General features: G+C 34.7%; 2 protein-coding genes across 6 annotated transcripts in view; both read left to right on the top strand.

Moving 5' to 3' along the window:
• LOC110827049 (high-affinity choline transporter 1) overlaps positions 1-4,295 on the top strand; it is a 52,796-nt gene extending 48,501 nt beyond the window's left edge. For all 5 annotated transcript variants that reach the window (XM_022058304.2, XM_022058333.2, XM_087347791.1 and 2 more), the window contains 5 exons: positions 166-257; positions 776-898; positions 1,439-1,542; positions 2,094-2,224; positions 2,900-4,295. In XM_022058304.2, the coding sequence (XP_021913996.1) occupies positions 166-257; positions 776-898; positions 1,439-1,542; positions 2,094-2,224; positions 2,900-3,315 (866 nt within the window). In that variant the 3' untranslated portion in view covers positions 3,316-4,295. The remainder of the gene's footprint in view (positions 1-165; positions 258-775; positions 899-1,438; positions 1,543-2,093; positions 2,225-2,899) is intronic.
• A 1,119-nt stretch (positions 4,296-5,414) lies between these two features.
• LOC110827148 (STAM-binding protein) lies at positions 5,415-12,627 on the top strand. The gene is made up of 9 exons (XM_022058535.2): positions 5,415-5,646; positions 6,309-6,407; positions 7,271-7,439; positions 8,017-8,252; positions 8,425-8,611; positions 9,025-9,162; positions 9,327-9,439; positions 10,059-10,161; positions 11,739-12,627. The coding sequence occupies exons 1-9, from the start codon at positions 5,513-5,515 to the stop codon at positions 11,799-11,801; spliced, it is 1,242 nt and encodes a 413-aa protein (XP_021914227.2). The 5' UTR covers positions 5,415-5,512; the 3' UTR covers positions 11,802-12,627.
• The last annotated feature ends 106 nt before the right edge of the window (positions 12,628-12,733 follow it).

Raw genomic sequence — 12,733 nt, 5'->3', positions numbered from 1 at the left:
TATCTTCCTGATGAAAATAATGGTTTCAAAAATGATACATGCAGATGAATATGCAGAATTACCCCATTACAGTATGATTTCACTTTATGCAGTTTATGCAAATAATGCATAGTGGTGACTGTTTTCAAGATTGAAACTAATTTGGTTATATTTTTAACATTACAGATTGGGCAAATGTTGAAGGTTTTCGGAGGAATGTTTCCGATTCAGAAGGCGAAATAATTCTTCCTCTTGTTCTCCGCTACCTTACACCAAATGCAAGTATATAGTTGTTTTATTGGTTTATCATTCATATCAGCTTAATTTCAGAAGGTACTAGTGATATCTGCAAAAGTAAATCTGTCATCGTACATGCCATGAAGCCCTTACTCATTCTTGACCCCGGTACTAGATGAGGTTGTGTGGTCAGAATCACGCCTCAGCGATGCTTTGCCCCCGGGGAAAAGACCACTGGTACCCATTGGGTAGGGTCCTGGGTGGAACGCAGAGCCAGTATGGACACAAATGCTATAATAAAAATCCTTTGCCCGTTAATATAATTTCACTCGTGCTGTACAATGGATCTGTTAGCAGCTGCAGTTCTAGAGAAACACAATCCCTCCTCACAATAAGTAACTTCATATGAAATTAATATTGCAGGAATGCAAGGACTGAATGTTATTGGACCATACCATATTCTATCCTGAATTCTAACCATAGATCACTAATATGAAGCAGTGGAACTGTCTCCTTCGGTTCATTGTGCTTAATGGCATAATCCTTTCTCTCGTTGCAGTGGGTGTCGTTTTTTGGTTTGGGAGCTATCTCTGCTGCTGTCATGTCATCAGCTGATGCAAGCATCTTGTCCTCCAGTTCCATGTTCTCCAGAAACATATACAAAGCTGCCTTCAGGCCTAAGGTATGTATTGCAATGTCATTGTATCACGTTCTGTTGATCTGGACATTAAAATCGACAGTAAAGTATTGTTTCGTTGCAGCAGAATTCAGATTGTGATATCTGAAAACATACATTAATTAATACTATTAAAAAACACTTTTAATACAAAGAAATTTGTCAGTTTTGGGCTTCTGGGATGTAATGCCATGTATTTTATAGATGGTTACTGATGTTTCAGAGGAACATATTGCCTTCATCTTAAGGGTTAAACTTCACCTCTACTTCAACACAGAAGATGGACTTTTATGTTTCTCCAAAACTTTAGTAACCACCTACAAAACAGATGGTGTCGCAGAAGACCAAAATCGATATCTTCACTGATCTGAGAACCAGAAATCTTGATAAAAATGTTTTTACAGTACATTCCACGTGTTTACAATCTTGACCATTATTTTTAAATGAGACATTCATAAACAAATGGAACTAACACTCATTCTAAAATTACTTGTATCATGCAGCATCATTTATCCATTCGTGCTTTTACTGACGCTCTTCCTCCAGGCTGGTGACCGTGAGATGTTGTGGGTCCTGAGAATCTCAGTTATGGTGATTGCTACATTGGGAGCCATCACTGCACTGACAGTTGGTAGTGTGTACTATTTGTCGTAAGTATCGTCTCAGATTTTATAAAGTGTGAGTGTAGCGCTACATTTGGCATAACTGTCACAAAGGTTTACTGAATCTCAATTGTGAACATTTTGCACAAAACACAAAATGTGGGCAATGGGACATTAATTTTTAATGCAGTGACTTTTGCTTTTCTCTTCTCAAAACAATATTATTTTAACATTTTCAAGTTTGTTTTTGCATAGAAAACTTAAAAATAATTTTCTCCCCCCCCCCCCCCCCCCCAACTTTGGTAAAACCTTATTTTGTCACCTTTAAAAAGAACAAACAAGTATTTATCATAAAGTGAAGCTTTTGCAGTGACTGAAGTTGATGAAAGACTCTCGGGTTACAAGCTGAGGATGAGAGTAGAGATTGTTCTCGAAACGTTGGCAGAAGATATTGTTTATTTTCTGTTGAGCTACCTGACATGGCTTCTGACCCCGGAGTCTTTCATCAAGTATTCATCATTTTATTTATAGCATACAGAATCCCTAACAGTCCAGTTCTGTATTCCTACTCTACTGTAGCAATAGCTTCCTTGTTTCAGTTACTTGTGTGCAGACCTGATCTACGTAATTCTCTTCCCTCAACTTTTGCTTATCATCCACTGGGCACAAGGTGTGAACACATACGGCTGCCTCGCGTCCTACTTCATCGGACTCTTCCTGAGAGTTTTAGGTGAATAAATTAAATCTTTATTTTCTGTAATACTATAAAATTAAATGAATGAGGAATATGTTCAGCGAATGTACTATTTCTTCGTATCTCGATATGCATAAGACCAAATGTGCATGATGGAAAACCACATATTATTTATCCAGTTATTGTATTGATTTATAATGAAATGTTAACTTAATTTTGTAATGTAGTACTGTATGTGATAATGTAGGGTGGTTGTAGTTAATTATTTTGTAAGTCTTTAAACCCCAGTGTTTACACACTGTGCAGTGTTGTTTAAATGGCCTGTATGAATATTTATTCGTAGAATTTTCAAGTGGCTACTTAGAATATCTTCAACGGAAGTGTTTATATTCTGTGAGAATGTACATGGGCTCACAGATTGAAGGTTTAATAACATTTTTATCTTTATAGGTTAAATAATGTTTTATGAGATGGAATGATGATTAAAAGTATTGAGTAGTTAAGGATCTGAAAAAGTGGTCATGACTCATCTGGATATACTGAGGGAAACTTTAGTCAGAATAGCAGGCTGAGATTTGAACTGGCTGCTTCATGAAGAAAATATAGATCATTGCCATTACACTAACCTCCTTTGTAACAATGTAAAAACAAAGGATACAAAATACTAAGGACTGTGTATAATTAATGTTCTTTATTTTTGTTCTGTTTTAGGAGGGGAGAAGCGCCTAGGAATTCCAGCAGTCATAAAATTTCCATATTATGATGAAGTTACAGAAACTCAGAAATTTCCCTTCAAAACTTTGTGTATGTTTTGTGCTTTAAGTGCCCACTTATTGGTAAGCACAGCGGCTAGACTGTTATTTGAACACAGGTACATTGAAGCAGACAAATGGGATGTTCTGAAGGCCTTCCCACACCTTAAAAGTAGGAACACTGACACAGAATTTAGGAAGGGTTTTGATGAAATATCTATGTCTGGCACATACAAAGGGACAGAGAAAGTGGGAATCGTAAACACAGCAGCAGTGACCGAAAAAATAGGAATTGTGAACACAGCAGTTGTGACTGATTCTACTGATGATATCAAAAACAGTATTGAGACAAAAAAAGATTATTCAACTTCATGAGATTTTTTTTATTTAGATGCAATTTGCAAAAGGATCAGTCCATTAAGATCTTCAGATAGGAGTCAACAAAAACAACTTTTATGATTGTGTGATTTGTAAAAGCTGCTAATGTTGGAGGATTTAGTGTGTTGGCACTACTGTGACATGCCTGACTTTTATTCAGGAAATTACCAATTTGAATCTCTGCTGTAGACACTAGCTATCCTTGTTCAGGAAATGTACAGCTTGTAGGCCACTACCATTTTCTTTAGTAACCCTCGCTATTTATAATTTATATTCCCCAGTGGTAAAACAACTGAGATGCGAATCTGACCACTTTCGTCCATCTAGTGTTGAGGTCAAGAAAGAGTGGAGCCATATCTCCACTACCTCTTACATTATCATGATGTGGTGCTTATGAAGTTATCAGGGTCAATTTTATCTTTACCTTACTTTGTAATTCATTGTCATTCTGTGACGTCTTTTTTAATGTTTTATACACACACACACACACACACACACACACACAGCATGTTTAATCAATGAACATTCAAGAACATAATTATTAAATAGTTAGGACAGATATCTGATAAACTTTGTTTTATTTTAACTTATCTATAAAGTAATTTCTACATCTCCAAGCAAACGTGAATACTGCTTTCTGAATACCGCCCAATCCATCATTTGTTACTACCCTCATGTCGATTAGTACTGGAAGACTTCAGTAATTTAGGCTTGAACATTGAATAAATTACATACATATCTGCATCTATTGCCATATATTTGCATTACATTTTACAGTAACTATGAATCTACATTTCTCATGGGGAATAGGCAAGAAGAATGTTATTGCAGCTCATATTTTCATTGAGGGGGGAATCAGGAATCATTTTTTAAGCAAAGACACACTTTTTTTTGTATGAGCCTTTTTTTTAAAATTGAATTATTTCAGTTTGAGCTTCATGTAAAATAGAGATTCTGTGATACTGATACAAAATTAATTTTGTTGTTGTGATATTTGACTGAAGTGAAGCGTCCATTACCGTATAATGCAACATCAAACCTTAGTCCTCATCAAGAAATAATCTCCTTCTCCTTTGATATTTGACTTTATTCACTGATCTATGAAGATGCTTTTTAATTGGTCTACATGATGCTGTCACTTGTTTGAAGCATTTTAAAAGGTACGTAAATGTTACATTACACATATTTGAAAAAAGTATTGAAAATTTTTGCCTTAAAATTTTATTATTTTAGGAAGGTGCAGTGAAAGGGTTGTTTTCTGATAAATGTTGGTGTAGACTCGTAATACTTTGGGTATGTATAATGTGGACAGCAGATATGACCTTACTGCGTTCATTTTGACTTTATGCCCTTCAAAGAACACAGTCAGTCAATCATGCTGATTGATCCTGACTGCAATGTGGGACACGTGTGTGATATAGTGGTGTTCAAGAAAGAAAATGTATGGGAAAATGGAATTATTCCAAAGAGAACATTCTGAAAATTACTCCAAATTAAGAAGTTCTGCAGCCAGTCTTTCATAAACAGAATTTGTAATTGCTTTATTAATATTTTAAAGGTTCATTTTCTGATGGAAACTTGAAATATTTTGGCTCTCCCTTTAGTCATAATCAAGATTAGTGTGCATCTATATTCTATGAGTTGCAGTACTTTGTTATACATTTTGACATATATATTGAGCACAAGGCTATTATCATTAATATCATTTATATATAGGGTGCAAGATTGCTTCTAATGCACATTTCTGGCTTGCATTCTAAATAACCCCACCGCATTAGTATTTACAGCCCTCATATGACTGATTCAGATAACACAATAGCAAGTGGTTGAATTGGTTATTCTTTGCTACAATGAATTGAAATAATTCTCTCAGTTGGGCTGTTTTTAACTGGTTAAAAACAGCATACTAATGAAACAATTTAATTTTGGAAGAACATTCAGACTCTCAGGGATAATTATTGCATACAATAATAGAATTAGTAGTGTTCCTTCTTGCTGTAAGAACTATCGATGCCGAACCTGAGAATGAAATTCTTCAAGAAACGAAATAAAGGTGGCAGTAGAATCTTATTCAATAGTGTTGAGTCAGATTGGAAAGTTATGTGTGTTGGTTGACGGATGAGTGAAGTGTTGTGAGGTGATGGAGAAGTTGAAGTGGTGTAATGGTTTATTGTGACTGAAGAATTGTTCGAAGATGGATCAAGGGAAATATTTGTATGATAAGCAGTCATCTCCTGATATGGGAATTACTGATCCAAATGGACGACTTAAAATGCTGTCGGACTTCGGAAATTCGATAGATATAGACAGTAACATTCCGCCTAGAAGGTAGGATTTACCCGTGGATTTTTAATGCCTTGTAAATGCACCCTAAGTGAATAAAATAGTGTGGTTCCCCCCTCGTGGTCTCAGCTTTTTTAATTTGTATAAAAGACACTCAGAATTGTGTTTGGTAACTGTCATCCTTGTGGATTCGTGTAACCCTTAACCTGTTTTGGATCATATTTAATCGGCTAACGGGTCTATTCACATAAAAAGTTAGCCGTAATCTGGTTCATTCGGTAAAACATAGTGATCATGCACATGAGGCTCGTTCATTTAAAATGGTTATCTATACAAGATTTTGATCTAGTAGTAACTAGATCAAAATGTTGTATAGATATGGTGTTTGCACGAAATGTTGATAGTCTAAAGTGTACAAATTTTATAACATATTTCAGCTACCACAGACCCATCTTAAGCGTAACTAATTCAAGGTAAAAAGCAATGTCTTACTCAAACTTTACTCAATTGTAAAGCATGTCTAAAGGGAATATTCCACTGTCAATTTTTTAATTGGTACAGTGAAGGCTTCTTTAACACTTGGGTTATAGGTTTGAATTCTGGAAGGGGCATTGACACGTGTGTGTATTTCTGTAGTTGATTTAGTCAGTTTCTCTCAATGTATGGAATTTGACAAAGTGTTCATCTTTATTATTCTTATTTATCAGGTATTACAGGTCTGGCATGGAAATGGTTCGGATGGCTAATGTGTATCTGGAAGAAGGCAGTTTGGAGAATGCTTATATTTTATATATGAAGTTTATGACGTAAGTATATAATTCATTATATAATAAAATCAGATTCATTACATTCATTGTTACAATATTGCTAAATCTGTTAGTTTTGATGCGTGGAGGCCTAATTGAAATTCTCATATGAATGGGTATGAATATGGTTATATGCTGGAATGTTGTGCTGTGCAGTCTGGTGGATATTATCTGATGTTTCAGAAGAGTGTGCTGCCTCCACCATCAGGGTGATAATGATGGCTGCATATGCACCTCTGAAACATTGGTCATTATCCACCAGACTACATGGCACAACATCTCAGAAGATGGTCATCTTTGTATATTATTATCATATATATATATATATACATATATTATTAAAATTAGCTTGTACAGTGTTAACCATACAGAAAAATTGCAAGTAACACACATAATGGACTTAATGATAAGGAATTTACTTCCTTCCCATGAGTCTACATCTTCCTAGGCTTAGCAGATAGAAGTAAGAGAATTGGTTGAAGATTTTATTGTAAGCACATCATTAAAATGAAATTTAAAGTAATTTTTAGTTGGAATAAGTTTAAAGATTTCAATTTTTGCTCGAGGCTTTCATGGCAGCGAAGATGTTGATTTTGATCTTATGGATTGTAACACTGTGGATTTCAGCCTTGAAGATGGAGACAGTATGTCTCTCCAAAATGTTGGTATCTAGTTATTATACTCAGAGTAAACAAAAGTTACTTCTGTTAACAGCAGTGATCAGTTGAAATTCATAATGGATACATATTATGTTTTCTATGACTTATGAACTGAATATTTTTGTATGCCCACTATAATTGTACTCTACTGAAATAACCATTGTCACAAGCCTTTATAGAATTACGGTGTTCGTACATCCATAGGTTATTTATTGAAAAAATTCGTCACCATCCTGATTTTGCAACTGTATCAGTAACGGACAGAGCCATTAATGCTCAAAAATTACGGGAAGTTTTACCAAAAGCAGAAAAGCTGAAGACCCGACTTTTGGAGCAGTATGAACAAGAATATAATAGATACCTTGAAGAACAGGTAAGATCATATTTATTTTATTCCTGATATTTTATTTATTAATTGATAAAAGCATTTAACTGTCTTCAAAGAGTGAAAACACATCTTTTGTAGAATTTCATTCTGGGCATTTTACTAATTTCATTTTGATAAGATCAGTCAGTGTCTTTCAGCTTTTCAGAATGTTTTCCAGGTTTGTAATTGTATTCTTATGATACTTTGTTTAAGTCTTATTAAAACATGCCCGAAATGTTGATCCTTGCACATAGATACTAGTTGAAAATTTGAAGAATGAATTTGTTTTGTTTTCACTTTAGTGTGTGATTTGCTAATTTATTTGCAGTAATACAGTGATTCCCAAGAAAATATGTCATTTCTCTAATTTTCTGGTTCATGAGAAAACCTTTTTATATTTTGTTCTCATAGAACAAAACTGAAATAAATTAAACCATTAAACACAGGAAAAGTTATATTTCTTAAAAATTTTGTATAGCCATAATTTTTTAACCTCTTTTTTGATTCTGTAAAACCAATATGGTTTAATCATCATAAAATAAACAGCCTTCATTATGAATGTCATAATCATTTTGTCTTGTAGAAACAGAGGGAACTTGAACGCCGAAAAAGAGAGGCAGAAGAAATTAAACAGCATGAGGGCCGTGAATTTCCCCATCGTGTGAAGTTACCAGCACAAAAGGGACATACCATACCTGGAACTTCAGTTGTTGTAATGCCCCCTGTATCTACTGATGATGTAATTTATCCTGATACACTAGAACTGGAAAAACCTGGTTACACTCCTAAGCCAGACAGTCTTTCAATTTCTGTTCCAAGGTATGATTTATTTGAAAATGCTGAAATAATGTGATTAATGTGGTTGATGGTTGTTGTAGCATTAGTGATAGTTATGGGGACTGAAGGTGATGTAACAGAAGCAAAAATTGCCAGTGTTTGAAGCATCTGTATCTCTGTATTTGAATGTACATGTATGTTCTTATCATTTTAGGACTGTGCCATTGCCAAATGTTGATAGAAGTACAAAGCCAGCATCTCTTCTTAGTCCATCAATCCATTCTAAAGTTGGGTTGCGAGATGTTATAGTTCCTTCAAGACTCATGGGAAAATTTATGAACCTGGCCCAGCGGAACACAAGCCAGAATATTGAGACCTGTGGAATATTAGCTGGAACACTTGTGAGTCTTTATATAACCTGTAGCAAATGGGAATAGGTGATTTATGGCCTCATACTATGGGGCTGCCAGACGGAGTTTAAGCTCATGTTTAACAATTCATCAGTAGTCGTGGCTGACAGTGCCAGACTTACACATATAGTAAGCTACAGCTTCGAGCCTCAGGATAAGAAGGTCCTCAAAATGCGTTGTACATTTTTATGTGTGTCTTTATGCAGTCATCTTTATATACCAGTGCTAGTATAATGTCTCACCACTTTAAGTGCAGTCACACCATTTAGAGAAAATAAAATAAAATACACATACTTAGAGCATCAGAAAGGACACTGAGAAATTTAGTGAGTCAGCAGATGGACCAACATGTATTTATGACTATCATATAAATAAGATTGTTCCATTTGTTTTTCTTTTTTTAGAATCGTGGGCGACTAATCGTTACACATCTTCTTGTTCCGAAACAGAATGGAACAGCAGATTCATGTACAACACAGAATGAAGAAGAAATATTTGACTATCAAGACCAGCATGATCTCATAACACTTGGCTGGATTCATGTAAGTTTTGTACATATTTTATTATATTACATTATGTTTTTATTATGATTATGGGGATAGCTTTTAAAAGACACATGATGGATAAAGTCTAAAACAAAGAAAATAGTTAGCATCTTTGAGTTTTTCCAAAAACAGTCTTGCATATTTTTCTTTTTGTTTTTCAGACCCATCCAAGTCAGACTGCATTCCTTTCAAGTGTAGATTTGCATACTCACTGCTCATACCAGCTTATGATGCCTGAGGCTCTGGCAATTGTGTGCGCTCCACGGTATGAAGAGTAAGTATAACAGTGTTATTAGCAATTGAGAATAGGTGAATCAGTTGAAAATTCAAGATATGACAGACTTAGGGGTTTTGTGGGATATCTGAAATCTGTGGATTTCTGCGGATTTATTTGAAAGATTATAATTCTATGAGGCCATCCCATACGATTGTGGCCAAGTTCTAAAGGACTTGTATGTACAATAAAATTTACGTTAAACTTTGTTTTGACAAATAAATTTAGCGATGCTTTGAAAGCTGGGTATTATAAGTTTTAAGGTCATGCATTCTAGTAGCTTTCTTCATGGATACAAACTGCATTGATCTTGATAGGCAATGGATCAATACTGAAATCTCCTCATTCTTGAGTAATTACATTCAGTGATCAACGGAGTTTCATTTATTTGTACATGGAAAGAAAAATGAGACCATATGGAACAAATGTTTTTTTTATTCTTTGTGTGTGTGTATGGGAGGTGGGAAAGAGATTGTTTTGTAAGTTGGTTTATTACTGATAAATATGTCTCCATATGTCTGCTTGTGTACCTCTTATTAAGTACTATACTAGCTAAATTGCCAGTTGTTGAACATTATACAACGTATTCTGTTATTTGAAATTTTTAATTTCCTTTCAGAACTGGTTTCTTCATTTTAACTCCTCACTATGGTTTGGATTTTATCGCGAAATGCAGACAAACTGGTTTTCATCCTCACCCTACTGAGCCACCATTATACATGGTATGTATTACACTAAACAGTTTGAACGTGCTGGAAACCTTCAGCAGTAATTTTAGAAAATAAATTAGTAGCTTGTGAGATATTGAACAATTAATTTCTTCCATGACATAAGTGACATATATTGCTTTGAAATTGATTATACATACTCTGAATTTATTTTATATATGACACTGTCGTAGAAAACGAAGCTTTTCATCCATCTGTTGAAAGTTTAGCCATATAATTATAATTTTTAAAATTTGAAGTTGTGGCTTTTTTTCAAAATATACAAACTTTTTCACACAAATTACTTTGTGTAAGAGGAATTAACATATTCACTGCCTGGTGGTTTTACCTGTATCATGCCAACTTCAAATACAGTCCGTAAGTGTTCTGCACTGAATTTAAATCCGTAGCATTTAATAAAACAGTATCACCTTTTATAAAATTTATATGTCTCTGAAACTATCAGTGACAACAGTACGAAATAGAAATTACTGGAAAGTAAGACATACATTATGGTGTTACAGAAATTTCAAATTTATAATTTATTCCAAACTTCTGTGGTAGGAACTTGAAAGATAAAATAATCTGTTTTATTCATCTGGTTGTAAATTTAAATGCTATCATAACGCCATTTTGCATTAATCACATCTGTTTAAATTTGGATCCTACTGCCAAGGTTTCTATACAACTTTGACTACAGTTGTTCTTGTTAAGAACTTTTATTTTTAGTACGGTTCCTTGCATTGTGCACATTTACATTCAGGTAAACCGTACCAGTTTCTTTGACTCTATCAGGTTTTATTTGCCTTCAAGCATATATAGGCACAAATATCCCTGGAAGCTGATGTGCCTACAAGCCCACAAACAAACAAATATATAAAACATGCATATGTAAGGTTGTTGTGTTCTCAAAAGTTAGATTAGTATGAAATGCTTAAAGCATAAATAAATAAACGTTTGGATGTCAGTAAGGTGTACTTTGCGGAAGTACAAACAAGATTTCACGCGTCATACTTCATCGGTGTTAGATTTTACAACCAGTCGTGTGGCGTGCCTTTCTGGTTAGATCGCTTTTGCATGTGACTGCCGTGGCAGTGCAGTCCTTTGCAGAACATCAGGCGACAAGGTCCAGATATGAGTAAACGTAAAGCTGTCTCACCACATGGGAAGCTGTTAGTTGCTCACAGAAGAGTGTATTGTAAGACAGAAGATGATGGATATGCTACTATAGTTTTCAGAGTTGTACATTATGGAATACGGGACTAGATAGTGGAAATTTGTCGATAGAATGAATCAAGTGGCTACTGAACTCAAGTATGTGAGGTGAGATCACTGTATTATATACCCTGGACAAAAGACGTCGCTTACAAAATGTTACTTGACAGTTACGTTATCATTGGCAAGATAGTGTCATGATAGGAAGGAGGATTATATGCTGAGAACTGGCAATGTCGGTGAGGAAGTGTATTGTAGTGTATGCGGCACCTAGAAGGACCAAAGAAAGATGGAAGCCTCAGAAATGGAATATCTAATGCCTTGGACAATAAGGAGAAAGTAAGTCTGGTGTTGTTTTTTGTTGTTGTTGTTTACAGAAAGCGGAACATTCCAAGTTGGACAACGCTGCCTACGTTGAAGTTGTGGATTTAAGGAGATGAGTTTTGCAGTGTTGACACCATAGCAAATATGAAGAATTGACTTTATGAAAACCAGTTTGTTGGCCATTAACTTAGCTAATTACAATGTTTTTGGTGCGAGGACGCTCTGGTTACTTACCAGTTTATGACTCGCCATACTAAGATACTGTTTCATACTGCAGTTTGTTTACAGCTATAATATGGTACACTTATGTTTGAGGCTACCTCAGAGTTAGTTGCCTTTTCAAAGTACAGTTAAATGAAATTTGTGCTTATTTGAATTCTATACACATACTAGCAGTATTACGGTGTGTCTGTCGGTTAATTTAATTTTTTATACCGTTGTGGAGTTTCACTGTTCGTTCCATGTCGTCTTTCATTGTACAGTTTGAAGCAAGTTTGAGTGGAATTAATTTGTTTGGGTGGTATTTTCACACAACTAGTCATGTAAATACAGGGCTTTATTGCTTTTATGCCTAATTTTAGTGCCTATTAATGTTGATAAATGAAGTATTTAGAATTGTTACAAATCTGCAGTTAGGCTTGCTGTGTTATAAAGAGACTGTGCTAGATTGAAATGTGTCGCTGTTCAGTTCTGTCCTAAGAGCTGTACGTAGTCATCTGATAACAAACAAATCATTAGAATGTGCGTGGTATTATGTAACACTTGAATGTGATCAGTTCAGTCAGCATCGCACTGTTTAAAATTAAAACGTTGGTTTCTTTTCTTAATTTAAAATATTGGTTTTTCAATCGATGAACAAGCATACTTGACATTGGAAGGAATTTGTAATTTTGTATGTTTTAAATTTGAAAGTGTTAAATAAACCATTTGCAGACAGCTAAATCCACCACAAGTGATTTAATGGTAGTGGGAAATGCATTATTATATTCTTTTACTTTACATTCGCTTGATTGAAATGAGTTGATTTTCTTAATCCTGTTTAATTCAC

Source organism: Zootermopsis nevadensis, unplaced genomic scaffold (genome assembly GCF_977971745.1).
Source record: "Zootermopsis nevadensis isolate Lab colony 2312 unplaced genomic scaffold, Znev_1.0 Znev_ptg000012l, whole genome shotgun sequence".
Lineage (NCBI taxonomy): Eukaryota > Metazoa > Arthropoda > Insecta > Blattodea > Termopsidae > Zootermopsis > Zootermopsis nevadensis.
The sequence above is the reverse complement of the archived record's forward strand: the minus strand, read 5'-3'. Positions and strand labels throughout refer to the sequence as shown.